Source organism: Oncorhynchus masou, chromosome 12, assembly GCF_036934945.1.
Source record: "Oncorhynchus masou masou isolate Uvic2021 chromosome 12, UVic_Omas_1.1, whole genome shotgun sequence".
NCBI lineage: Eukaryota > Metazoa > Chordata > Actinopteri > Salmoniformes > Salmonidae > Oncorhynchus > Oncorhynchus masou.
The window spans coordinates 40,237,897-40,265,384 of record NC_088223.1 but is presented as its reverse complement, the minus strand read 5'-3'; the positions used below and the strand labels follow the sequence as shown (position 1 = coordinate 40,265,384).

At 42.2% G+C, this 27,488-nt stretch overlaps 1 protein-coding gene across 4 annotated transcripts; it reads left to right on the top strand.

Annotated features, from left to right (window-relative positions):
- The first annotated feature begins 9,772 nt into the window (after window positions 1–9,772).
- On the top strand, window positions 9,773–26,236 carry LOC135550070 (proton-coupled zinc antiporter SLC30A8-like). Of its 4 annotated transcripts, none has more exons than XM_064980539.1 (9): window positions 9,773–9,963; window positions 13,896–13,978; window positions 19,193–19,359; window positions 19,531–19,677; window positions 20,318–20,471; window positions 21,271–21,628; window positions 22,825–22,930; window positions 23,213–23,347; window positions 23,619–26,236. In XM_064980539.1, the coding sequence occupies exons 2-9, from the start codon at window positions 13,905–13,907 to the stop codon at window positions 23,762–23,764; spliced, it is 1,287 nt and encodes a 428-aa protein (XP_064836611.1). In that variant the 5' UTR covers window positions 9,773–9,963; window positions 13,896–13,904; the 3' UTR covers window positions 23,765–26,236. The 4 variants fall into 4 exon arrangements, with proteins under 4 accessions (XP_064836611.1, XP_064836613.1, XP_064836610.1 ...); XM_064980538.1 differs by lacking the exon at window positions 9,773–9,963 and adding an exon at window positions 13,062–13,129; XM_064980541.1 differs by lacking the exon at window positions 13,896–13,978.
- Window positions 26,237–27,488: the final 1,252 nt, after the last annotated feature.

The window sequence follows — 27,488 nt, the reverse complement described above, 5'->3', positions numbered from 1 at the left end:
ATATAAAAACTAACAAATCAAATTTCAATATTAATGTTTCTACTTGTCAATATTCATAAATAAATGTAAGAAAATGCTTATTGAAATCAAAATAAGACTCAAATATGTCTCACTTACAGAGCAAGTGGTAAATCTTGATATGACATACATGCTTTTGCTTTTTAGCCCCTACAGATAAAATGTTCCAGAGTTTTAAAGGAGGCCTTAATAAGGCCACAATTGATTAAATATGCCAACTTGGATGAATTATTTCTCAATTATGCTCTTAGATACAAACGTCAAATATATGTCAACAATCGATCTTCCGAAGTACCATTCAATGGATTAAATCTGATGATAATCCCAAAAGTCATGGGAAGAATCACTCAAATGCCTTGTTAAGGTGTGCCAATGTAGTGCAAATAAAGAAACCACATACAAATGAACGAAAGTCTGCCAATTTGATCAGAATGGACTATTCTTCACCTGCAAGAATGTGTGTGTGTTTGATCTGAAAATATGATCTATTCTCCCATCATTACCATGCAGCTGGAAATGCGCTCTCAGGACCAACAGCTGGCCCAGACCCTGCTGGGACTCAACAATGAGATCCAGAGACTGAGGCGGGAGAGTATGTCTGGGGCTCTGGAGCCGGAGGGGGGTGAACACCACTAATCAACCCCACCCAGTGCACCTCCCCTGGGGGAAACAGAGAGTGAGGGTGGAGGTTTCCTGTTGGAATTACCTGGAACCCTGTCTGAATCCATGACCAGACTATGTCCTTTGGCATTCCTAAAACAGATACGTGGAAGTGTTACACAAAGGAGACCCTTGGAATGAGGATTCCCTTGTAAAGGTCACATGGCATGTTTGATGTTGGCTGTGAGGGACCCAATGGACTGGATAGAATTCGATGAGTCATAGTCATAAGAATGTTTCAAACTTGTGAAGTAGTGTTCAATGTTGCATGCATACATTTTCAGTCCTGTGTCATTCACCAAGTGAGATCCAAAGCGAATATGTTATCATTAAAATTCTATTATTTAAGACAAAACAATCCGTATTTCATAAGGCCTTATTTTGAGGGCCTAGTTTTACCTTAATACAGTGGCCTGAAACTCAGGTTTTTACAGGTCACATCAGGCCTATAAATCGCATTATGCTGGTTTGCAAAGTGATGTGTTACTCCTATTGGAATTCTACCAGAATCCAACATTCAGAATTTTCAGTCACCCACAAACTGCATTCAGAATGATTGCCAGTGTTCGGAAGACTAAGGGGGTATCACACTGAATTGGCTTGGAGCAGTTTTTCCGAACTCTGTTGCGTTTACCCCCTTAGTTTGGTTTGTTTGTTTTGTTTGCTCTGGTGTGAACACTATCTGCACTAACGCACCGTGGTTCGCTCAAAAATTTTGGTCTCTAATGCGATTAATTTCATACCGTGGTGCAGTTTGCTGCCGGTGAGAACACAGTCTGGACCGAACACAGGAAAATAACCAGAGACACGCACTATTATTGGTTGTTTGACTGCAAGCATTTGATGAAATGCCCTCAAGATCATAACAGGCCTCTCTCATCTTTTTAAGTTGGAGAACTTGCACAATTGGTGGCTGACTAAATACTTATTTGCCCCACTTTAAGTGATGCTTCATGATAATCATAGATGGATATAACGTGAGCATTTTTTGGCCTATAAACAATTGACTTCAATGGACACATCCCACTGAGCACACACTGCTTGAATTAACGTTGTTTCCACATAATTACGTTTAACCAACTTGGTATAGACGTTGAATTTACGTCTGTGGCTAGTGGGGTGGTTTTGTTTAGGAATTATAGTTAATTTGACATTTGGAAATGTTAAACCAACTGGACAAAAAAAAAAAAATACAATGTAACAAATAATCAAACTCTGATTCGGAACTAAAGCTCAAAACAAAGTGTGAAAATACCCAAAGATATGAGACTACTTAAATCATCTAAACTGAAACAACCGTTTAAGTAACGGGTGCAATGAGTAACAGATTGGATTAGTTTAGAAACATTTATGTAATTTATATTTGAGTAGCATAAGATCAATTAATCAATTAGAAAACATAGGTATTGAAAGAAACGATGAAAAAAAATCTAGCTGCAATAGAGCATGCTGGGAAATATGATAATAATGGCTGTGGTTTTGGTTTAATGCTGGTTATTAACACCAACACTGGGTTATTTTACACCAATAACTGTTAATTTAACACCTACAGAGGTAATTTAACTCCCTAATCAACACTAGAACTGTTACACTGAAAAATGTAACACTAAGTTACACTAGCCAATTTGCTGTGCAGAAGCAACAGATAAAAAAAAAAAAAGAATAAATCATGAATCTTAAAGTCTCGGTAACAGTTGTGTTTTTGACTTTGATGTTTTCTGTTATGACAGAAATATATGTACAGTACATTTCAATTTTGAGTTCTTTATTGTTCTGGCATACTGTGTACAGTACCTGTCCCAAATGCAGTTACAGTAGCAAGGATAAACACATCCACTTGTCCACTAAACAATAACATAATAAGTGTTTTCACTTTATCACAGATGAACTCCTTTTGAACTCAGTTGAATTGGGAAATTGGAGGAGTATCCTATCTTGTTCACTTTGATGCCCTTTTTACGTGATGTTTTTTGTTAACTTGAACATTCATTATGTTGTATGAGTCTGCTGGGTCGGCCAACTTGAACTACTGCAAAAGGCCAAACAGCAAAAGGCCAGCTCAATCTAAGGTGTGTTGTCATTAATTATAATAAGTACATACACTGTATGTTAGTGACATTCATGTTTTAGTCTATTGACATTGGTGTTCAATTACAGTGTTGTACAACAAATCAATATATACAGTATGTGAGTGGATGATAACTGCATATTAATTAGATCTTCGAAAATACTGTATTTCAGTAATGACAGACATTTTCCAAGTAATATGGAAGATCGTGAATTGTCGTGATATTTAAATCGCTTTTATAGTCACTATTACAAGAGTTTTTTACAAATCCATTGTTGAGACATCACAGTCAATATACTACTGTAAGTAATGGATATTCTCTCTTAAATGTACTATTATACTGTTATGACCTTTGTACAGTGATAGCAGCTGCTGTTGTTTCTTCCATCTAGTTAGAGTTGAAAAGTTACACAGCTTACTTAGTAAGTGTAAGCTCTGCAGTCTGTCAATTGTCTCATGAAAATATATTTTTCTCTCACATGCACAGACGAGCGCGTGCACAGACACACACACCGACATGCACCGACAGACAGACAGACACACACACCGACATGCACCGACAGACAGACAGACACACACACACACCGACACGCACCGACAGACAGACAGACACACACACCGACACGCACCGACAGACAGACAGACACACACACCGACACGCACCGACAGACAGACACACACACCGACGCGCAGACAGACAGACACACACACCGACACGCACACAGACAGACAGACACACACACAGACAGACAGACACACACACAGACACGCAGACAGACACGCAGACAGACACGCAGACAGACAGACAGACAGACAGACAGACAGACAGACAGACAGACAGACACACACACACACACAGACACACACACAGACAGACACACACAAGCAGACAGACACACACACACAGACAGACACACACACACACAGACAGACACACACACACACACACACACAATCCCTTTTTCAACTTCCTGACACAATAAGGCATTAGGCAAATATGATTGCCTTAGGTCAATCTAAGCCTTAAATCTATATATTATCTTTAGGTTCTATATGGAATCTATTGCAGCCTATTCAAAATATGCTTGTGTGATTTTCTTTGCAAACACGGTGACAATAGAATAGATGATACTGTGGTATATGACGGTGACATTGACCTACACATTGACCACAGTTGGTCCATAAGAGACCACTGTTTGTGGTTTTATTAAGGCAAGGAGCTTCTTCTGTTGGAAGTCCTTCTAGGTAGAGATGACCCCAGAGGAGGTGGAGTCATTCTAGTGGACAGGCAAGATATGGAAAAGCCCACTTCCCCTGAGCTGGAGTAAACACTACTACCACTGCCCCCTGCCTCACTACCAAAGTCCCAGCTCCCTTCCTCCTCTGTCTCGTCATCCTCCTCTTCCTCCTCCTCTGCTTCGGCACACTCCAGCTTGAGCTCTTGTATTCCAGCGTGAAGGTCCATCAGCTGTCGTATCAAGGCTTGGTCCTGAGATCGCATCTCCATCTGTAAATAAAAGTTAGGATTGTTCAATTAAACAGAGTGACACAGACATAACAAACAAAAAGAGATGTAAACAGACATGTAGATCCAAACATAACAATATGGGCACATAAAAGAGGCAGACAGACGTAACAGACACTGAAACAAACACAACACCATTTCAAAAACAGTTGGTTTGGTTGTGACATACGGTATTCATAAGCAAATACCAAATGTTACAAAGAAACAAATGGCTATCAAAAACAAGACTAGACAGCAGTTACAGCTGTCAAGTAGTATAGAAAAAATAGCTCAAAACACAGAACCAAATGTTATGTAATGAAAAGAACCAGTGCAGGCTACTCTAGGCTACTCAGTTCTAGGCCTAAATCTCTCTTTTGGAACTGCGCTGCAGCTTCCTATAGTCTCTTTCAGATGATGAAGTTCACGTCCTTTCCCTGACATAACCTGGTTAAACCATTTCAGTTGAGCGCTGCCTCTTTCAGATGCAAATGCTTTTCTCTCTTTCTTTCTCTCTCTTTCTTCTCTATTTATGAGAGCCGGTCTAATTGCCCTCATTTTGAGAATAGAATACACAGAATTCCACCAAATTCGCCAAGTCCAAGTTTGTCCCAGGGAGAGGAATGTTCGAACAAAAAACAATCATGACCAGATCTGCATTTCTTTCTCTGTTAATTACAGCCTCAGACTGGGATTGGGCTCCGACTGAAAGGATGCGATGTGGCTTTAAAAGCTTTGTTTCAAAGAGGGATAAAAGAAGAAACATCAACTTTCCTTTGAGTGAAGTTTGAACAGTGGGCTTCCTGGGGGGTGATATCCCCTCTCGACGTGTGTTTGTGTGTGTGTTCTGTCTGTATTTCCTTTGCCCAGCCATTGCAACAGATCAAACTATGTCTAATGTACCATGGTGGACAGTAAACAAGCACTTGTTCTTGCTGGAGTTCTTGCTTTCTCTTTTAAGAGAACAACTGAATACTGGGCCATGAGACTTGATAAGAGGCGATGGTTCTAATTGGTGGAAGTCACTTCTATTTGGGCTGGTTTGTAGCTATGTTTGTCAGAATACTGGACAAAGAGACTGGACCTGGGAAGGTTCCCACTGCATCTGTACAAACCCACGTCTCATGACATCAAAGGCCAGCAATCATTGGTCACTGGGAAGTGTAATAATTGGATAGAGTTTACATGGGTGTCTTTTGTGTTGGAGGTTTGAGAATGAAAGAGGACAGAGGTCTGATAGTGTAGATGGTTTAATAACATGTCTCTTATGGACCAGTGGATCTATATGAAACATTTTGGCCATAGGGCAGCAGGTACAGTACCAGTCCAAATTTTAGACACACCAAACTGTTAGTCCTACCAAGCGCAAACCAGATGGGATGGGTATGTCTGCAGAATGCTGTGGTAGCCATGATGGTTAAGTGTGCCTTGAACTCTAATTAAAATCACTGGCAGTGTCACCAGCAAAGCCCCCTTACACCATCACACCTCCTCCTCCATGCTTCACGGTGGGAACCACACATGCGGAGATCATCCGTTCACCTACTCTGAGTCGCACAAAGACACGGCAGTTGGAACCAGACCAAAGGACAGATTTCCACAGGTCTATTCCTCCTGTTTCTTGGCCCAATGAAGTCTCTTCTTATTATTGGTGTCCTTTAGTAGTACTTTCTTTGTAGCAATTCGACCAGGAAGGCCTGATTCACGCAGTCTCCTCTGAAAGGTTGATGTCGAGATGTGTCTGTTACTTGAACTCCATGAAGAATTTATTTGGGCTGCAAATTCTGAGGCTGGTAACTCTAATGAACTTATCCTCTGCAGCAGAGAGAACTCTGGGCCTTCTTTTCCTATGGCGGTCCTCATGAGAGCCAGTTTTATCATAGCACTTGATGTTTTTTGTGACTGCACTTGAAGAAACTTTTAAAGTTCTTGAAAATGTCCGTATTGACTGACCTTCATGGCTTAAAGTAATGATGGAAGGACTGTCGTTTCTCTTTGCTTATTTGAGCTGTTCTTGCCATAATATGTACTTGGTCTTTTATCAAATAGGGCTATCTTCTGTATACCACGTCTACCCTGTCACAACACAACTGATTGACTCAAACGCCTAAGAACAAAATACATTTCACAACTGAACATTTAACAAGGCACACCTGTTGATTGAAATACATTCCACGTGACTACCTCATGAAGCTGGTTGAGAGAATATCAAGAGTTTGCAAAGCTGTCATCAAGGTAAAGGGTGGCTACTTTGAAGAATTTCAAATATAAAATATTTGATAACACTTTTTTGCTACCTAGATGATTCCATATGTGTTATTTCATAGTTGATGTCTTTTATTTATTATTATTTATGTCATTTATTTATTATTCTACAATGTAGAACATAGTAAAAATCAAGTAAAACCCTGGAATGAGTAGGTGTGTCCAAACTTTAGACTGGTACAGTAGCATAGCGGTTAAGAGCATTGGGCCAGTAGCCGAAAGGTTGACGGTTTGAATCCCAGAGCCAACTAGGTGAAAAACCTGTCTATGTGCCCTTGAGCAAGGCACTTAACCCGAATTGCTCATGTAAGTCACTCTGGATACAATACTGTAAGGTTTCAAGGGTTCCCCCATGTAGTCCAATGCCTGTAGTGTATGACAGATTACTTTAGTTGTTGTTGTTGGTTTGTCAATGAACATGTCTCTCTGAACTACTATTAGCTTACACAGCATTCTCTAAGTTATGCCAAAATTAGAACCCGTTCAACTATCCGATTCTATTGAACCAACTAAACCAGAGCTATACCAGTAAAGTAACCTACAGTCTCCAGTTTGCCTCTGTATCTCTGTCCCATCTGAGATTTGGTGGGTTTTGTGTGCTCATGACACTTGGTTTCCATGACGAGGCGCCGGGCGAAGACTAAATGCCAAGCAATATATTAATCATTGACAATAGGCCCTCTTTGAATTTCTAACCAACTAGTACAATATGGAAAAGATGTAGAATAAGTTAACAATGTGTTCTACCTGTAATTGGTAAGTAAGACATATAACAGCAAATAAACTGACAGGATTCATAGAATATTCTTGTAACGTCTGACTTATATGGGTGATGAACATTTAGACCTAACAGAGATGTTGCATCCTATAATTATATAGAAAACATACAAGAGACATGTCAGCTAAGCCTTCTGAGGTCTCACATACCTGTTCAAAGGACACATTCATTTCAAAGCACTTGGATCATAGTAATAACAAGCTGTTGCATGTATTGTGTAAAAAAACAAACATATGAGAGACATGTAAGCTGAGCCTTCTACGGTCTCACATACATGGGCCATACAAATCTCAAAGCTATCGCGTACCACTGTCTGACGTTATTGACACATGCAATGTGACACACGAGAATCAAAGTCCGCCGCAAGGAGGAGCAGGAAGAGGATTTTGTACAAATAATCTTCTTCTGCCATGCAAGATTCTTATTTGATTTTCATGATTATTTTCCATATGGGAGGGGAGGGGGGGGGGGGATTGAATGGAAGCTGGAAAGGTGACATCGTAACATCGCCTGCCCATCTCAATTATAAGAATGCAATAACGTGACAGTCCCACGCACTAACGATTTGAATGGCCAAGAAGGTAATTTCATTGGGTGACAGATGGCTTGACCTTAGCCCTAATAGCCAATAAAAATGTCTCCATTTCCACAGAGCCCCACAGAGCCAGAAGACCACACACAGGTCATTATTTTGGGGGCTTGAGTAGTCATATATCTAGCACAGAATAATTTGAACATGTCATCTTTCTCTACAAATATAAAGTAATGAAAGACAAGATCTCACAGTAACTCAAAGTAAAAGTGATGAATAATTGCAATCCAATTTCCATTATCATCTGTTAACATACAGGAAAGATCAAATTGTCCTCTACAATTTTCAAATACAAATGTGTATTTCTGTTGCAAATACAAAAACACATCAATACATTCAAATACAGTACATTTAGCTGAGTATCTTTTTACTCAAGCCCATAGACAGATTACAAATTTGATCAGTTCTAGAGAGACTTTATCATAACCAAAGACTTCAGTCATTTGTCCAGTCTTACCAGTTCCCTGCGCAGCCAGGCCAGTGCACTCTCAATGTCCAGTTTGTAGGTGTTGCTGCTTTGTACTCCGGCCATGCAGCCCGCCATCCGGAGCCCTTCCTCTGGGCAGGGGTCTCTAATGGTCCGTGGGTCGCCGGACACAACGGGCCCAGTTGACTTACAGGCATCAAAGGTGGCGTCCTTAGAGGAGAAGTCTCTCAGTCTAGTCAGGACCACTTCCATCATGATAGGCTTCAAGTTCTACAATCTGGGCTGAAAATCAATCAGTATTCTTATAGAATCTATGTTTGGTCTAAGCTTCTCTCGGCTGTAGCAAGATACAGCGTTGTCTGGAGAATTCTTCTCTTTCTGCTTCACTACTCCCACTTCCTCGTGTCCTCTCTCATGTCAGTGGTAGTTCTGCACTGGACTGGAAACTTAAAGAGGTTCTCCTCTGTTTTCCTCAACCCCCTCCTCTGTGGGACAGTGGAGTGGCGTCAGTCATGTGCTGGTGTGATGCAGCAGGAGTGATGTCAGCTCTTTGCCATTGTCTGAATGCCCGACCCGTGCTTGTTTACCATTTTGGGGTCTCTTTTTAACACACACACACTCCCCCTATGGAGAAGGAAGAAGGAGGAGGAGGAAAAGAAGGAACGGAGAAGAATGACAGTTGCCCAGGTTACCTCCATTGTGCACTTGAGGATAACGGGGTAGTCTGTGGAATGTCCTTGGCTCGTTGTCACCCCTGTTAACAAGGACATAATTTAGTGTGGACTCCTTGTTCCTCAAAGCCCTAAAGCTGTCCCCCTTCAATACACACAGACAGACAGACAGACAGACAGACAGACAGACAGACAGACAGACAGACAGACAGACAGACAGACAGACAGACAGGACACGACACTCTGTCTTAGTTGTCTAAGCTGCACCTAGCAACCCCTACAAACAAAGCTGCAGATCCAGACAAATTGACTAAAATAGCTTTGACACGTTTGCATCTACATTTAGAATTGCAGAAACAAAGGCATCTCCAGACTGAAACAATAAATACAAATATTGTGAGTAACATGAGGCAAATGTGCTTTTTTTTGTATACTAGATGATAGACCATCCCACTCCTGACACATGTACTGCAGCCTGTGTGTAGATGCATACATGTGTAGCCACATGTAGCCTGACCGGGTTCGAACTCAGGATACCTGTGATTCTCAGTCTAACATATTTTAGCCATTACACCAAGAGGCAACAACCTCTTGATAAGGATGGTAGGTGTTGTACTAATGTCACTGCAATGTGAATGTGAGATAACCAGTGACATATTGCGTAATATGAGGAACTAAGCTATTGCAAGTCAATGAACCACATTGAAACCCACCCCCATGCCTTCCAATGAGCGGAATGTGTCACACGAGTTGCCAACATCATTTGTTGCTTCACTCCGTTCTGGACTCTTACAGAACAAATACAGTTTAACGTGATAACCTACAGTTTTACAGGATATAAGGGGTTTCTGTGGTCCTGCACTTGGTGAACAAGATCTAGTGAACTGTTGAGAAGACGCCGGTTCTCCAGCTGATCTGATAGAAATTAACCAGAATCCTGAGGAGCAGAGTCCTGCTGCAGACAGCTAAACGCTGGCTTGGTGAGAGTGCCGAAGAGTCTTATCACCACCTTTTGGTCATTTCCTGCTTTACACGCCGGGAAAGAAAAGTTATGGTCCCACTTCATTAAACTAACTTCAATTTATAAAGGCTTTATATATCATACATTTACCAATAACAGGGTAGGTTAGCATGTCTTGGGAGTATGACCTTTGACCCTGTAACTTTGTCACTCATCATTATTTATGATTAATTAAGAATGATCTGTAATCGTGGTAGCATCCACATTAAAGTGTTCCGTAACATATTCTATTCTTATTTACAATAAAAGTGTCTCCAAAATGGCACAATACTGTATTTACCATTCATTTATTAAGGCACAAAATAGTCTTAAACATAAGCAAAATGAACTGCAATGCAGCCAACAAGTCTGTGGTCACAAGCTTCATGTAGTCATTGCGTGCTAGGAATGTGGGACCAAAATACTAAACTTTTGACTAATTTATTGATGAGAATCTTGAAGGGTGTCAATAAGTTTCACCCCTACCTTTTTGAGATTTTTTGTTGTTGTAATTGTTAAACAAAATCTCTTTCTCTGAGCAATTGCATTAGTATAAAATAGTAACATTTCCCAATGTTTTCTTTTGCATACTATATAGCTCATTATTTGATTTATTCATTTTATATAGTCATAATTGCTCGTCTTTATCAAGGGTGTCAATCATTTCCGACCCTACAGTATATACGGATGCTTTGAAAATGATCTATAAGCTTATGTCATACTTTTTTGTTTGTAATGACTCATTAATACAGCAGTAATCTTAACCCTAGCTCCGTGTCCGTGACCCAGTTCAACCCTAACCCTAACTCTGACACTATCCCTAACCCTGGCTTCATGTCCACATCCCTGTGCAACCCTAACCCATGCATTAACCACAACCCTAACCTCAGGTTGATGTCCACATCCCGATTTAAACCTAACCATGGGGAAATTCTCCATTGGGTAAAAATCTGTCCTCTCCTCGACTCCTCCATCCCCCTCTCCTCCGTGACCCGGAATCCGATAAGTGGTTGCCATATGTAGGAGAAATCTGTCCTCTCCTCGACTCCTCCATCCCCCTCTCCTCCGTGACCCGGAATCCGATAAGTGGTTGCCCTATGTAGGAGAAATCTGTCCTCTCCTCGACTCCTCCATCCCCCTCTCCTCCGTGACCCGGAATCCAATAAGTGGTTGCCATATGTAGGAGAAATCTGTCCTCTCCTCTCCTCCATCCCCCTCCCTCCGTCCAATCCCCCTATGTAGGAGAAATCTCCTCCCGTCCGTGACCCGGAATCCAATAAGTGGTTGCCATATGTAGGAGAAATCTGTCCTCTCCTCGACTCCTCCATCCCCCTCTCCTCCGTGACCCGGAATCCAATAAGTGGTTGCCCTATGTAGGAGAAATCTGTCCTCTCCTCGACTCCTCCGTGACCCGGAATCCGATCCCTGTCCTCTCCTCTCCTCCGTGACCCGGAATCCAATAAGTGGTTGCCCTATGTAGGAGAAATCTGTCCTCTCCTCGACTCCTCCGTGACCCGGAATCCGATAAGTGGTTACCCTATGTAGGAGGAATCTGTCCCGTATGATGAATTTTGCATCATATGATGCTGCGTTTTGCATCATATGATACAAAACACATCATAGGGGCCAAATGTCTGTATTTTGAAAGTTACATATCTTGAAAACTTGATGGTTGACATGCAAAAAGTTTGGGGACTATATCAACAATGGACAATTGAAACAAATACCGAAAGTAATCACAACATTATATTAGAGGAGCTGTATCAGAACATTAGCAGGCGCCATTTTGTCAAAAGTTATTATATTGGCTAGCCTAGCCTAGCTTAGCCACAAACCCATTCATCTCTATGGTTAGATCCTTAACAGTTTTCACTCGATCAATTTCCACGTTTTAATTTGACAATTTCCACATAAAAGTTAAGCAGCACTCAGATAACCATTTCGACTGTAATATTTCAAATCAAATTTTATTTGTCATATGCTTCACAAACAACAGTGGCATGCTTACGGGCAGAGAGAAAAATAATAACACAAGGAATACAGTGCATTCGGAAAGTATTCAGACCCTTTGACTTGTCCCAAAGCCACTCCTGCATTGTCTTGGCTGTGTGCTTAGGGTCTTTGTCCTGTTGGAAGGTGAACCTTCTCCCCTCCAGTCTGAGGTCCTGATCGCTTTACAGAAGGTTTTCATTAAGGATCTTTCTGTACTTAACTTCGTTCATCTGTCACTCATTCCTGACAAGTCTACCAGTCCCTGCTGCTGAAAAACATTCCCACAGCATGGTGCTGCGACCACCATGCTTCATCATAGGGATGGTGCCAGGTTTCCTCCAGACGTGAAGCTTGGCATTCAGGCCAAAGAGTTCAATCTTGGTGTCATCAGACCAGGCCAATCTGAGAGTTTTAGGTGCAAGTGCTGCAGAGGTGGTGTCATTCTGGAAGAACCCATCTCCACAGAGGAACTTGTTTGACTCATGATCCCTGACCAGTTCTTTGCTCAGTTTGTCCGCCCAGCTTCGGAAGTGTCTTGGTGGTTGGAAAATGTCAGAGTTTGCTGCATCAGCGCATGCTCTATGATGGGTAATGTCATTCTGGAAGATTCTCTTATCTCCACAGAGGAACTCTGTCAGCTGGTGCTCTCATGCATGAACATCAAAGGGTTATTGGTCACCTCCCTGACCACATCTGACGAGCTTCAGAGCCGGCTTAGTAAGATTCAATCTTAGTCCTGTATTGACGTTTTGACTGATTGCTCGTCAGAGGTCGTTGCAGGATTTCTTATAAGTGTCTGGGTTCGTGTCTTGATCTTTGGAAGCGGCAACTCAAGCCTTTAGTTCATTGCAGATGTTGCCTGTAATCCATGGCTTCTGATTGGCATATGTATGTACGGTCACTGTGAGGACGATGTCGTTGATGCACTTATTAATGAAGCCAGTGACTGATGTGGTAAACTCCTCAATGTTATCGGATGAATCCGGGAACATATTCCAGTCTGTGCTAGCGAAACGCTCCTGTGGTTTAGCATCCGCTTAAAATCAGACCACTTCCGTATTGAGTGCCTCACTGGTACTTCCTGTTGGAGTTTTTGCTTGTAAGCAGGAATCAGGGGGATGGAGATAATTATGGTCAGACTTGCCAAATGGAGGGTGAGTATTGTTTTTGTTTTGTACTTTTTACGCTTTTTTTCCCACCCTAATTTCATGATATCCAATTGGTCATTACAGTCTAGACCCATTGCTGCAACTACTGTACAGACTCGGGAGAGGCAAAGGTCAAGAGCCATACGTCCTCTGAAACATGTCTCTGCCAAGCCCTTAACCATGCACCCGGCACACCACAAGGAGTAGCTAGAGCGCAATGGGACAAGGACATCCCATAGTGATGCCTCTAGCACTGCAATGCAGTGCCTTAGAACGCTGTGCCACTCGGGAGGCTAAATGCGAAAGCTGAGGATTCGGTTGTAATAAAATAATCCATATTTTCCTTCATGTTCAATTTGGGCGGCCTACATTACTAAGATTAGAAGCAAACCTTATTTTAAGGAATATAACTTTTTCAAAACAGAAGCTCTCTTATTAAAATTCCCACCCTCTCCCTGAATAAAAAACTTTTGCCCAAAGGTGCTGCAAGCGGCTAAATTTGCACACGGTGCGTGGTCACAAGGCTTCAAATACTAACACTGCTTGCATAGTCACTCAAACAGTGATGCGCGGAACTTACCCTCTTTTGTGAGAGGATATATATTTAGATGATGATAACGCTGAAAACATATAGTTTACATTAGTCCATTTAAAAATATAGATATATTGAGTGCATTTATATTTTGTCTTCTGTTTTAATTTCTCCGTCTAAATATATTGGCTGGGGGTTAATAGTGTAACTAGTTTTATTTGTTTACTGTCATCCCTGAAGCACGAAATCATGTTCAGAAACGATTCAGAGAAAACTCAACTGGTCACGGAGAAAGGCACCATGTATAGCATCACCATGGAAAGGTAAAGTATCCCGTTTATTTAAAGTGTCAGGCTGTTGTTTTCAATGTTGTCATTCACATTTATGATATCTGAAAACAACTTGAGCAACTTGATGATGAGTTGATGTTTCTTTCACTTGAACCATATCCACATGAATAGGACGATATTATTATTTTATTGTGCCAATGAACGATTAGTCCTAGTTATCACATTTCATACGCAGTCACATTTATATTGACAGTTTGTTTTAAATAATGTTTTATATACAGCAGACAGCCATGAGTTCACCTTTTTAGGCGTTCTCTGTACTCAAACTCAGCCTGGGCTGCTGCTAGGCTGGCTGATTTATAGTCTACAAACTTTTACACACGGTTCTAGTTCTGTGCTAGCTTTAGGGGTGAACAAAATCGGAGGGTCAAGAACACGAGAATCCCCCTCTCTTGAAACTTGTGACGTTGGAAAATAAAGTTTGACTGATGTCAATGCTGAACGAGGAGGGTGTTGAGCGCCCATGGTGAGTTTCGTTGACATATTATTTGAATTGCCATTGTTCATTTATTGAATAAAACGGCGTTTTTTTTAATCATCTAAGATAGCCTATTACCCTTGCTCCAGTCATGCGTAAAAAAAACTTTTTGCGCACGGGTTCCAATTTTAGGTTTGCAATTGCTCTGCAGTAAGTACGACAGGAGTTCAGCAGTCAGTTCACGCTCCTTCTGCGATGTTAAACTTAATTTAGGGCTAATTGTCATGCTTAGAGTGCACGGTATCTTTAATTATTTAATAGCATCCACACCAAATCTGGCGTTTTCACTCCCACAGTGTTGATTATTGAAGAATATAATTTATAAATGCCTAATGAGTTTAGTTAAACTGTCATACCCCGTCATAATCCAATATATAAGCTTGTTTTACTCCAATGTTTGTAAACAAAGTAAATGTAAACAAACACTACAAAGCCTCAAATCATGGTTAAAGCAATAATTTTGATATCATTGATGGTAAGTCCTGAATTTGAGAGTGTTTATATTTCTCCAGCCTCAACCCTCAGCTTTTTACCATATCAGGGGTGAGGAAGAAGCTTTTTTAAAAATGGGTTCTACTGCTGATTGCTAAAGTAACTTTGAAAAGGTAGTTCACCACATCCAAACTAATTTGTGATAAATGATTATATCTAAATCTGAAATGTCATAGACTAAAATTGGCAAAAACAGATTAATCGGGAGTCAGATGTTAACAGAATGTGTAATTTGGCCTATTAAACACAAAAGCTATGTTTCAAGTGAAAATTGGGCAGGTCTGTTGCCCAAAAAGAAAGGAAATTCTTACCTACTTCACACATTTTTTTGCACATTTTGACAAAAAAAACGTGTCTAGTTCCGGTAGTTAGCTAGACTGCTACATAGAAAATAAGTTATTTACTACTTAAAACACTACGAAGATTTGAATTAAGTTCAACTACTGCCAAGCTACTGCAAAATGTATTTCAATTACGAGTTGAACTACATGTACTGTAGTTCACTCCTCCCCAACACTACTCTCCCATCACATCCATTATCTGGTCCCTGGGTGGGGGATTTAAAGGAAGGATAGTCCAGGAGCTACAAGGTTGAACACAGTCAGTTAGCCTAACAGATGCAACTGATTCAGTGTTCAGTAGTTAGTGGTGCAACGGATCACAAAACTCACGGTTCGGATCACGGTTTTGAGTCACAGATCGGATCATTTTTCAGATTAGCAACAAAAAAAAGGGAGACAAATATAACTCTGCTTTCCATTTTTATTACTTAAAGAACACTTAAAGCAAGGAACTTTTCAATGTTTAAATAAAATCTTAAAATAAATGATTCAATACTCAATTGTTAAATTAAAGTGCAATATGATGCATGATACCTTCTTCCTTTGAACAATAGTGAATGAAAAAAAAATGGCCCGTGTCCACATCATCAAAAAGAAATGTAAAAAAAATAAAGAAAGCAAAGCAGACCTGAGCTTATAACTTCAAATTATTTTCCAAAAAGATGAGGATGTCTACATTGTCTGGGAAGAGGGTGCAGTCACTATGTCCCCTGCCGTGGAGAACACCCTCTCGCTAGGAACTGCTGTGCCAGGCACAGCCAGGTAGCATCTTGCCATCATGGCAATGTGAGGGTACTCACACTCATTGCTTTTCCACCATGCCAGTGGATCACCATCCACTGGAACACCGCTTGCTGACTTGTAGGATACCACCTCCTCTTTGATGGTGTTGGCAAACTTTTGTCCCTGAAAAGCTTCTTCATGGACAAATTATTTTGTTGGGGGGATGCCTCTGAGTCTGCCCCCTGTCGGCTCTGTGGCTTGACATTACAGAAAAAAAGAACTTGATCAATTAAACTAAATAATTATTAATTTTAATATTTCATAGAACTATAATTGTGGCAATAACATTTAATAAAAGCCATTATTATTCCAAATCAAAAATGGATGATTCTAATAGCAATAGACTAAGATTAGACTGCACTATATTTATTATTTAAGTAATTCACTCTTTTTTTTGACCTCTTTGGTGGCCACAGTCTCAGTGGTGAGATCACTGTATGTCCTCCGGTGTTGGGCAGGGTCTAGGTGAGACAGGGACTTGAACCTTGGATCCAGTGCAGTAGCTCTATGAAGGTAGTCCTGTACATTAGGGGGGTATCTGGGGTTCAGGTCCTCTCTAATGGCAGCCTTGACATCTCTAGTGATGGTGCTGTCTTCCTCACTTGGGGCCATGGATTGCAGAATCCTTGTTTTCAGAGGTAGGATAATGGACACAGACAGTGCAGTTTCAGTGCTCAATAGAATTGCAACCGTTGAGGGGTTTGAACACCTGGAAGACCTCCTCTACCACTTTCGCTTCATCATCAGACAAGGTGACGATGTCTTTATATATTTTTTCCGGGGTCTTGTCTGTCAGTGCAGAGTATACAGCTGCCTGCTGCTCAAGATGGTGCTCCAACATGTCATAAGTGGAGTTCCATCTTGTTGTGACATCGTGTATGAGCTTGTGGGTTGGTAGTTGTAGCATTTCGTGCTTGGTCTTACGCACACGAGCGGCTGTTGTGCTTCAGGGGAAAAAGGAAACCACCTTCCTGATCCTCCCAAGGAGGCGGTTCATCTGGTTACCTGAGATTCCCATTTGGGATGCTAAATTGACCACACGTGCAAAGCAAGCTATCTGTGGCCCCGGTCCATCTTCTATCACTGCATTTACTTGGTTCTTGGCATTATCTGCGGTGATTGGGATATTGCTATTGGGCAATAGTGGGTGTGCCAGGGGATTTCGTAGCGTGGCTCAAGCACTTTCACCATATTTTTAAACCCTTTGTTTTCTACAACAGAGTCGCGGTCAGAAGAAGTTGTTGTCTCTTGGCTGAGTTGGCTCCCGTCACTGACACACCAGGGTGATGGCGCTTTAAATGTGTGGCCATGCTCCATGTATTTTCATGATCATACGGCTTTCTTGTGGCACTATGCCTACACACCGTAATGGTGTTGTCCACCACCCTTCTTCCGTCATCATATTTGACAGGGAAGCCAAAATGCTCCCATACATGAGATTTAAATGAAGCGGGAGGCGTTTCCAGTCCGTCAGCTCCTCCCACTAGCCATGGCTGTAACTGCTCTTATTTCTTCTTTGCTTATTGCAGCGCGAGCATCCGGGACTGATTCGTTGGGATTCAACATTCTCCGTTCACGTGAACAGTACACACAACTGCTTTAAAACTAATAATAGAAATCAACCTTCGGGCTTCAGAGTAAAACACTGTACGCATCCGTCTTGTCTTCATCTTTCCACTGCGACTCTGCATCGAGATTTAGGAAATTATTACTTTGAAAAGTAACAGTGTCGGTGAAACTGTATTTCCCACTATGATGGTTAAACTTTGCAATTGATCCACGGTTCACGTGCGTGCCAAACCGGGGGGGGGTCAACTACGGTTCAACTACGGTTACACCACTATCAGTAGTACATGGATCAAGCAAAATAAAAGTCCCCAATGACCCCAAGGTACCAATTTATGTCTCTCATAAGGCCTCTAGTTATGGATATAACCCAGATAATGTAAATTGTCGACATTGGAGCTTATAAGGCCCCCTACCAACCTGGTTTTCCTGAGGGGTGTCCTTTCATGTACCAAACAGACTCTGAAATGGAGGTGGACTGTATATGCTACTGACTGTATTTGGTGACCGTATTTGGTGACTCAATTTGGGTAGTATTCGCCCTGGGGTGTTGGAAAGAGGGGGTCAACAGTTGACTTTATGGCAGACAGTAAGAACACTTGAGGCACTGGGAATGCTACGGATTGTAACCACAACATTATTACAGTTTTAACGACACTCACTAACTTAAAAATACTACAGACAGAAACCCATTACTAAAAGATAAGTATGTCATGCTTAATGCATACAATGTAATTAACATCACAGACAATGTCATTAACATAATGGATGTAGAACTTCCATTTTGAGAAAGAAAATCCCTAACACTACACTGTTAATGAACAAACTGGCGTTTTTGCAGTGGCAAAGAAACTTCCTACAATTCTACACATTTTGCCATTGGGGCAAAGAGAAACATATGCAGCTTTATAGCTAATCTTGTGCTATTCTACACATTTTGCCATGAGGCAGAGCGGAAAAATAGCAGGAAATTAGCTTTAAATCAGCAACATTTTCTCTCAGCCTCATGGCAAAATGTGTAGAATAGCACAAGATTAGCTATAAAGCTGCATATGTTTCTCTTTGCCCCAATGGCAAAATGTGTAGAATTGTAGGAAGTTTTTCTTTGCCACTGCCTGAGTGCCGATACTGAGAATTCATTTTGGGCTGTGGAAGTGCCTGAATGCGCAGCTGAGTGCAACAAGTAATGGCACACAAGGCGGGCACAACACGAGAGAGCCATCCTTTCATACAAACTCTGCTCAGCCTCTCTCTTCTTTCCATTCCCCCTTCTAATTCTTGGACGACTTTCATGACATCCATCTTGCTTGTCTGGTCTTTCTGGGCACAACACGAGAGGGACAGCCATTCTTACAGGCTCTACCTCAGTCTCTGCATTCTGTCCCCCCTTCTCCTCCTCCCTCTTGGACGAATTTCACAACGTTCATCTCTCTTGTCTTCCCGCCCGTTCCCCTTTTCATCCCCCTCTCCCTCAATTTTTGGATAATCCATATGCCTGTTGTCTTTTCCTGTCCCCCCCCCCAACAGTGTGTCCACAGATGGGATAATGCAGAAGGACAAGGACAGCAACATCAAGCATTGCCATGACAACAGCCAAGCTACGGAGGACAGGGAGCGGGAGAAGCAGTTGGCCAGGAAGAGGCTCTACGTGGTCTCGGCTGTCTGCTTGGTCTTCATGATCGGAGAGATCCTGGGTGAGGGGTCAAATGATACATGACTATTGGCTAGCCTGTCAATTAGTTAGTCAGTGAGTCTGTGTCTCTCAGTCAGGCAGTCAACAGTCAGTCAGTTAGTTGGTTAGTCGTTAGTGACATACTCCTCGCTCTCTCTCACTCCTCTCTCGCTCTCCCTTTCTCTGCCTGTAGGTGGTTACTTTGCAGGGAGTCTGGCGGTGATGACAGATGCCGCCCACCTGCTGGTAGACTTCGCCAGCTTCATCATCAGCCTGGTGTCTCTGTGGCTCTCGTCCAGACCCGCCACACGCACACTCAGCTACGGCTGGCATCGTGCAGGTGAGATCATCAGCCTCATCATCATCATCATCGTCATTATTTGTTTTTATCATCATCATCATCATCACCTTCATCATGATCATCATTATCATAAAATGCTCACCCTCATCATCACTGCCATCTTCATCAATACATGCTGTATCCCAATCTCATGAGCCACTTAATGCATGTGCTTTATACTCTTTCAGGAACAAGTAAGTTGAAGTGGAGTAATTTAATGTGTTTATAGAATAGCATTTGTACGGTTGTTTGTAGCATTGTGATTTATGCATCATGGCCTTTACAATAGGAACCGGACAGTAGATACTTTAAAAAAATCAGATACCATTAGATGCATCGATTCCCATTCAGGCGAATATTTGTGCATAGGACAATGATTCACGTTTCAACTAGAGTTTTGTAAAACCAGGCTACCTGTGTCTCTAATTGGAGACCTTTTCCTCTTGGCTCTCACTATGTGGTACGTTTGGCCCTGCATGGTTGTGCCGGGGACTGCTGGCAATATCAATTGGGTTTTTCTGCAGCTCTTTACTGTAATATATCCGTCCCATCACATTTCTCTCATTATGGTCTCTGATTAAAACGTCACGTGTTCTCTTTCTCTCCTCTCCTGTGTGTCCCCTCTCCCTCTATCCTCTAGAGATCTTGGGTGCTCTCCTCTCGGTGGTGACCATCTGGCTGGTGACAGGTGTGCTGGTTTACCTAGCTGTGCAGCGCCTCATCAGCGATAATTATGAGATCGAGGGGACCATCATGCTCATTACTTCAGGCTGCGCTGTGCTGGCAAACATCATGTGAGTCCACCGACGCCAAAACGCAGCCCATTCGTTCGGGCTGTCACGGTCAACAGGGCTGGGGTCACTTCCTTTTCAATTCAGTGGCTGAGCTGAAATTCACTTCCTGAATTGAAGTTCACAATATCTGAATTGAAATGTAATTTCATTTGAATTGAATTTTAAATTCAATTAAATTCCATTCATGAATTGACTTCATCTTTGGAATTGACGTAGTCTGCTTGTGACCATGACTAATGTAGTGTTTACAATTGACGACTACGGATGACAGACAAGCTGAGAAAGTGACGTGGATTTCCGTGGGCTTTAGTCCCTGTAAGTAGTATTTCTGGGTGGTTAATGGTTCCCCGTTAGGGCTAGATATTGGTGACTCACAAGTGAAAATCAAACCACAGTAGATCACACTTTATTTGGATAGTTTAGATTTTCCATCTGTAGATGCTCTACAGATGGTCATACTATCAGCAAACTGTCTGTTAATAAGCAACTGCTTGCTAAGGTTACTGTTAGGGTTAGGTTTAGAATAAGGTCAAGGGTTAACATTAGGGTTAGAGCTAGAGCTAGGGTTATGGTTAGTAGATAGTTAGTTGAAATGTTACTGACAGTCTGTAGAGCTGTGTTACTCAACAGTAGCAAGTAGATATACAGGTATTGTCACGTAAACAGCCTACAGACATCTTCGACAGCAGGAAGCATCCATGTATAATGCTTCATAACGTGTTGTAAGCATATATGAGCATTTATAATGCCTAATAACAAGGCTTTTAATGTAATGTCTTTCTGAATGTCCTGTGGGCAGTATGGCTTTCACCCTGCACCAGTCTGGGCATGGGCACAGCCACGGTGGCCTCAGCAGTGGGCACGGCCACAGCCACAGCACTAACGACAAGAGCAAGCATGGGCACAGCCACGCGGCGGGCAATGGGCATGGGCACAGCCACAAGAGCAGCCACTCGCACAGTAACGGTAACCAAGAAACCCATTCCCATGGAAATGGCGACGTGGAGCAGCACAATGGGGTGGACGGTCAGCAGCAGAAGTCGGCGGGGTCACGACCTCAGGCCAACGCCAGCGTGCGCGCTGCCTTCGTGCATGTCGTGGGAGACCTGCTCCAGAGCATCAGCGTGCTGGTCAGCGCCATCATCATCTTCTTTAAGGTCAGTGGTCAACCGGGGTGACGGGGGAGGTGGTGGTCAACCGGGGTGACGGGGGAGGTGGTGGTCAACCGGGGTGACGGGGGAGGTGGTGGTCAACCGGGGTGACGGGGGAGGTGGTGGTCAACCGGGGTGACGGGGATGTAGTGGTCCGGGGTGACGGGGGGGGTGGAGGTGGTGGTCAACCATGGGGATGACGGGGAGATGTCCTTTTGAGGTGGTCAATTAGAATGAAACTGTCAGGGTCAACCGGGGTGAGGGGAGGTGGTGGTCAACCGGATGGGGTCAACTGGGGTGGAGAAGATTAGGACAGAGGCACAATGGGCATGTTAGATAAGGATGAGGCGGATGTTCGTGTTGACACACTCTTCCTGTCTTTCGTAAGATGTCCTTTTGATCTGGTCATTTAGATAGCTGAATACGTATTGCATTAGAATGAAACATACAATATGTCACATACTCAAAGATTGGCCCAAATAGAGCCCAGATAACATTAGGTTAGTCTAATTTCATAGATTAAGTTAGTCTTTTTGAATTTGCATAAATTGTACATAAAGACTATTGAAAACTCTCAGCAAAACACAATGGGATTTAAATAATTGAAAGAATCAATTAGTAATTGATGGAAGATCATATAACTTCTAGTTAGCGGCAATTTACTGTATTATAAATTGTTGACTTTATCCACTTTGGGATTTATTGCCTTGTGCCCCATGCCGAGGCTGCAAAAATGACACTCTCGACAAATTAATTAAGTATCATTGCAGTACACAATGGACCGCTCTGTTACAGTAGTTTACTGTTAATTTCACAGTAAGTCCAGTGTGACTTTTAGACCCCCCCCCTCCTCTTCCTTCCTGTGTGTGATAATCTCTCCAAATCTTCATGTGCTGAGCATGCACCTCCGTAGGCACTGAAATCTACTGCGTCATGTTCTCAAAGGTAACTCCAAAACTAGAGATTGATGTATTTTTTTAACTGATATTGCTAGCAGGCAATCCTCAATAGAATGATCCCTATTGTGATGCTGTACAAGCACAAACGTTCATGTGTTTCTAACGTGAGATCGAGATGTCCCCTGTATGTTTTACCACAAGTATGTCATAACTAAAGTTAAATATATTGGGTGGAAAATAGATCATGCAATGACAATGTAATGATTACGGTCCTTACTCTCGCTTTCTCTTTGTTTCCCACAGCCTGAGTATAAGATAGCTGACCCGATCTGTACGTTCCTGTTTTCCATGTTTGTCCTGGGAACCACCATCACCATTATGAGAGACATCCTGCTTGTCCTCATGGAAGGTAATACAGGGAGTTCTCTATCGTCCCTGTTTCGGGATTATGTCAAAGTAGACGTCTTATTGTAGACGAGGAATGATTTATTGGGACGACAGCCATAAGGATATGATTTGTGCAAGAGTTGACGATTGCAAAATGTCTAAAACTTTTATGATAACAAGCGTTGCCCAAAAGTTGCCCAAGATGCCCATCTTTTGTGCCCAGTCACCCCTCTCTGTGTGTTTGCGTGTAATGAAATCCATCTCTCTGTCTCTTTCCCTCCCTCCCTCTCTTATTTCTCCCCAGGTACCCCAGCTGGAGTGAAGCACGGTGAGGTGAGGGATCGGCTGCTGGCAGTGAAGGGGGTGAAGTCTGTCCATAGCCTCCATATCTGGGCCCTGACTATGAACCAGACGGTGCTCTCAGCACACGTGGCTATCGGTGAGTATAGCTGGACTAGGCTGTCAGTAATCTCCTGTTATGTTACAACTCCCATATGTGATGATGATGATGATGATGATGGCTTTATTGTGTCCCTGACACATTTTCTTTCGCTTGTCATGCACCGAGAATGAAACATTCTGTGGAAATGCCACTGCTGTTTCCACTATATGTGTGCACTGCTTGTGAATTGACTTAATCAGACCGTAGTGACTTGCGAAATTGTCAGTTGGTCAGCGTCATCATTGTTGCATTTCCTTTCCCTCCACAGATGACATAGTGGATGCCCAGCCTGTCCTAAGGGAGATGACCCAAACCTGCTTCTCCAACTACAACTTTCATTCAGTCACCTTACAGCTTGAACAGCAGGCCGACCAGAAGCCTGGGTGTAGTCTGTGTGAGGACCCCAAAATGTAGACACCTATTTAAGCCCATGGGAGAGGCCAGGAGCCCAGAGGAATAAGGCTAACCTAAGCTACCTAACCAGGATTTAGTTGTAGCCTAGACAGTCTTTTGGCGAGTGCTTGACTTGACCAGGAACATATTGGAACTGATTTCTCGCACCTCACATTTGTACCGCTAGAGTTCCTGCACCTTTTATACAATGCGGCCTAAAATATTGCGGCATTGTGGCACCTTAATATAAACAGCACTCCAAATAGAATAGAACACAACTTTTGACTATATGTTACAGCAAACAACTTGCAGTGCAGTGTGATCAATCATGGATATTGGACCAGAGGGGTATACTACAAAGCAGGTTCAATGTTTTAGGGCTCTATTTTCAGCTGGCATTAAGGAGGTGCTATTGTCATACGCAAGTTAGTATGCAATTTCGTCACGTGAAAACTGTCAGACTGGCATTTTCCCACCCTAGCACCAGGTTTGGCAATTTATCCGTCTAACATCAGCATGCTTATGCTCAGATGGGAGGAGTGTAAATATTTTAGGCGTGCCCTTAAAAACATGATCCAAAGTCCTAATTTCAGCCGGCACTGGCAGGGATATTTAAGACCGATCAAAAGCTGGTTTTAATGGTAACGCAGTTGGTTATGGTATGAATTTTGACAGCTGAAACAGCCTATCCAGCCGTGACGCGCACACTGCCCACATGAACATGGAACAAGATGTGATTTGGTACCTGTATACTTCGTATTTAGAAACATAAAATGGGGGAAAAACATGAATGTTTTATTTGACTAAAAACCAAGCATAGCCTCCCCTCTCAATGAAGGCTGTTTTCTTTTTGTCCTGCCCAATGTAATCAAGTAGGCTAGACAAGACCGCCGATAAAGGGTTTGGCTCGTGAGACCTCTTGGAAATAAATCTTAATCACCCAAGCTTTATTAAAATACTGTATCAAGTTTGAAAGGAGCAAAACAGTGAGCTGACATTCCCTTTCTATCTGTGCATTGTAGGCAGGCCTACATTATTTTAGCCATGCTTTGGACGTGTGTAAAACTCCATCCGTGATATGTTACATGTCTCCGTGCCCATCATGAAAGGAGAGATGAGATCCTCGGTGAATATCGGTGAACCTCGTATTTAGAAGTTATTTTCATGTAACAATTGCTTGTTTTCCATTTCAACTTAAAAAATAAATAATCCAAGCCCTCCGCAGACTACCCTTACCCTAGGACTACTATAGCGAAGGCTGGTTCAACAGCAATGCGTTGTTTTTTTTATGATGGTGATTTTATGATATCATTACATTTGACATGCATTTATTGTTGTTGAAAAAAAATAACAGATTTCTTGCTTTTTGTTTAATTTTATTAAAACAAACTCAATTTTCAGTGAATTTAATCTTGCTTATTGACAACATTTGGCATGTCCATGCTCAGCCACAATGCAATTTACAGTAGTCCTAGTCCCTAAATCAGTGTGAATGCTATTGAAGCAATTACTTAAAACAATGTGGACTGCAAACAGGTTCAAGTTTAGCAAATATGGGATCTACATTTAGTTATTTTCTTTCTGTAAGCTGTTTAACAAACTAAAGTGGACTAACATTGGAATTTGAGTTGATCCCAAGGTAATATATACAAGACTGTATATACACAAATTGAAGCAACCACATATTTAGCCATGGAGCACGTTTTGATTGGCCAGTGAGGGGTCAAGCCTCAACACACCCACAATTTATTTATTCATCAAATCCCAGCCCTTTCGAGCCACCGCCAGCAACTGCGCAGATAATTGTGGTTGTAAAAATAGCAAAAATATTTTGGACACACCCTCGAACCTACCCCTCGAATATTTTGGACACACCCTCGAACCTACTGCCAACGCTTCGATTGACGATTGTGCTAGGTTTGTTAAGATAGAGTTAATTTCCCGCAATTCTACACATTCTGCCATGGGGTGGAGAGGAAATGTAGCAGTTTTACAGCGACACATTTTGCCATAGGTTGCAGAGTTAATAATTCGACCATATCTAAATTTACATTTCTTAATGAACCAGGAAAATCCAGAAGTTATTTGGGGTTGTTTATCAAAGATAGCTGGCTAACTTACTGATCCTGCTTTGTATTTTACCCCTTTTGTTGTGTGGTTAGTTTGTTTCTCTGAAAGCTGAGGTGGTCATTCTATAGTCACAAGAAAGTGCCTCTGTGCCAACATTCCCAAAGAAGTAAAGATTGAAGAGATCAGGGATGGGGTGCCATAGCTGATCACATGCTTGAAAGTGTTGCACCATGAATTATATATGTTTTTGTCTTACTGTAAGTCCACATATTAAAATGTAATTTGAGTGCTTAATGGTTTAAGTGTCTATATTGAAATGCTGGTCACTATCATTTAAAGAACATTAGATGCTAATAATTAAGAGAACAAAACCGTCCTTATATTTAAAATACTGATTTGAATAAAATCTACTGTTGTCAATAATCATGTTTGCCCTTTTGCCTTCTGCTATAGTTCCTGATAAGGATACGGGTTGCTCAGCAACACAGCACTCAGTGGATCCATTGTCTCTTTGCACACCTTGATCCCTTTTCATTTCCCTGTCCCCTCCTCGACCTTCAGCCAGTCTGGTGCAGCTGTAGGCCGTCAATGCAATGGATTAGCCATCTTGGGTCTCAAGGGTCCCTTAGTGTTACTGACCCAGTATCATATACACATCTCTGGTTTGGCCTCACCCTCCCTTAAAGGGAGACTTCAATCAGTCTGTCGAAGATCAGACCCTGATAACATGAATTGATCAAACGTACACAGGGGGAAGGTTCAGTTTGTGTACTGAAAGCTATTAGGGGGTATTTGAAACATGTAGAATAAGTCAATTAAGGAAGGGAGAGTCAGTGATTAAGTATGCATTTTGTTTTGGAGGTCTTTGTTGTTTAAGGCTAAGTTATTTTGTGTAATTATGATTTCACAGCTAACTTGTTTTGTTGTAGCAAACCATTTCAGCAAGGCTATCACAAGCTCTCTAGAATGTGTGAGTGGATCAACATTTAACCTCTGCATTTGCACTCCACTCTGGGGGCTGTGTGAGCATGACTCGGCAGATTAGAGGAGCGTGTGTGTGTTTAACATCTGATTGATGGATTGTGTTTCCCTGAAATCAGCTGACCCCTGGCAGTATCCCATCTCTTGTGCACCCCATCCTCTTTGCACCCTGCTTTTGTCTGCTCTACATTACTCTCTCTTACACACACACACACACACACACTCTTTGCACCCCACTCTACTCAGCTCACACACACAGAGAAAGTTAAGCCCTTTATCCAACTGCTGCTCTGGCAGTCACTGTTGGGCTGAAATACGCACAGGATTCCACATGAGGCAGAGGGGCATAGAACCGTGCAATTTAGCCCTACTCCTATATTATCTCTCTCCTTGTCTGTAGCTTGGTCCATTCTCTCTTTTAATCCTCTACAACGTGAGACACTGTCCTGGTTGAAGTGGGAGAGCAGACTATTGTGCACTGTGCTCCTCCCGAACCTGACCCTGGAGAAACAGAGTGTTTTTAATTAAAGCACGAGACGGCTGAGTATGGTAGATAATCAGATTTAGCCTGATATCCCTCAAGTTATTATATGGTTCACGTTTCCTCTCCCCTCACTGGGAGTTTTCCCTTCCAACACTCTGGGGCCTTCAATCTGGCCATTGTTGAGGCTCTCTGCTGGTTTGGTGTAGGTGA

Bases quoted from the DNA above. Each gene is read 5' to 3' on its own strand.
- LOC135550070 (XM_064980538.1), top strand. From the start codon at position 13,094: ATGGAGATAATTATGGTCAGACTTGCCAAATGGAGG. The intron at 19,360-19,530 runs GTGAGGGGTCAA...CTCTGCCTGTAG, and splicing joins CATGATCGGAGAGATCCTGG to GTGGTTACTTTGCAGGGAGT. The intron at 21,629-22,824 runs GTCAGTGGTCAA...TGTTTCCCACAG, and splicing joins CCATCATCATCTTCTTTAAG to CCTGAGTATAAGATAGCTGA.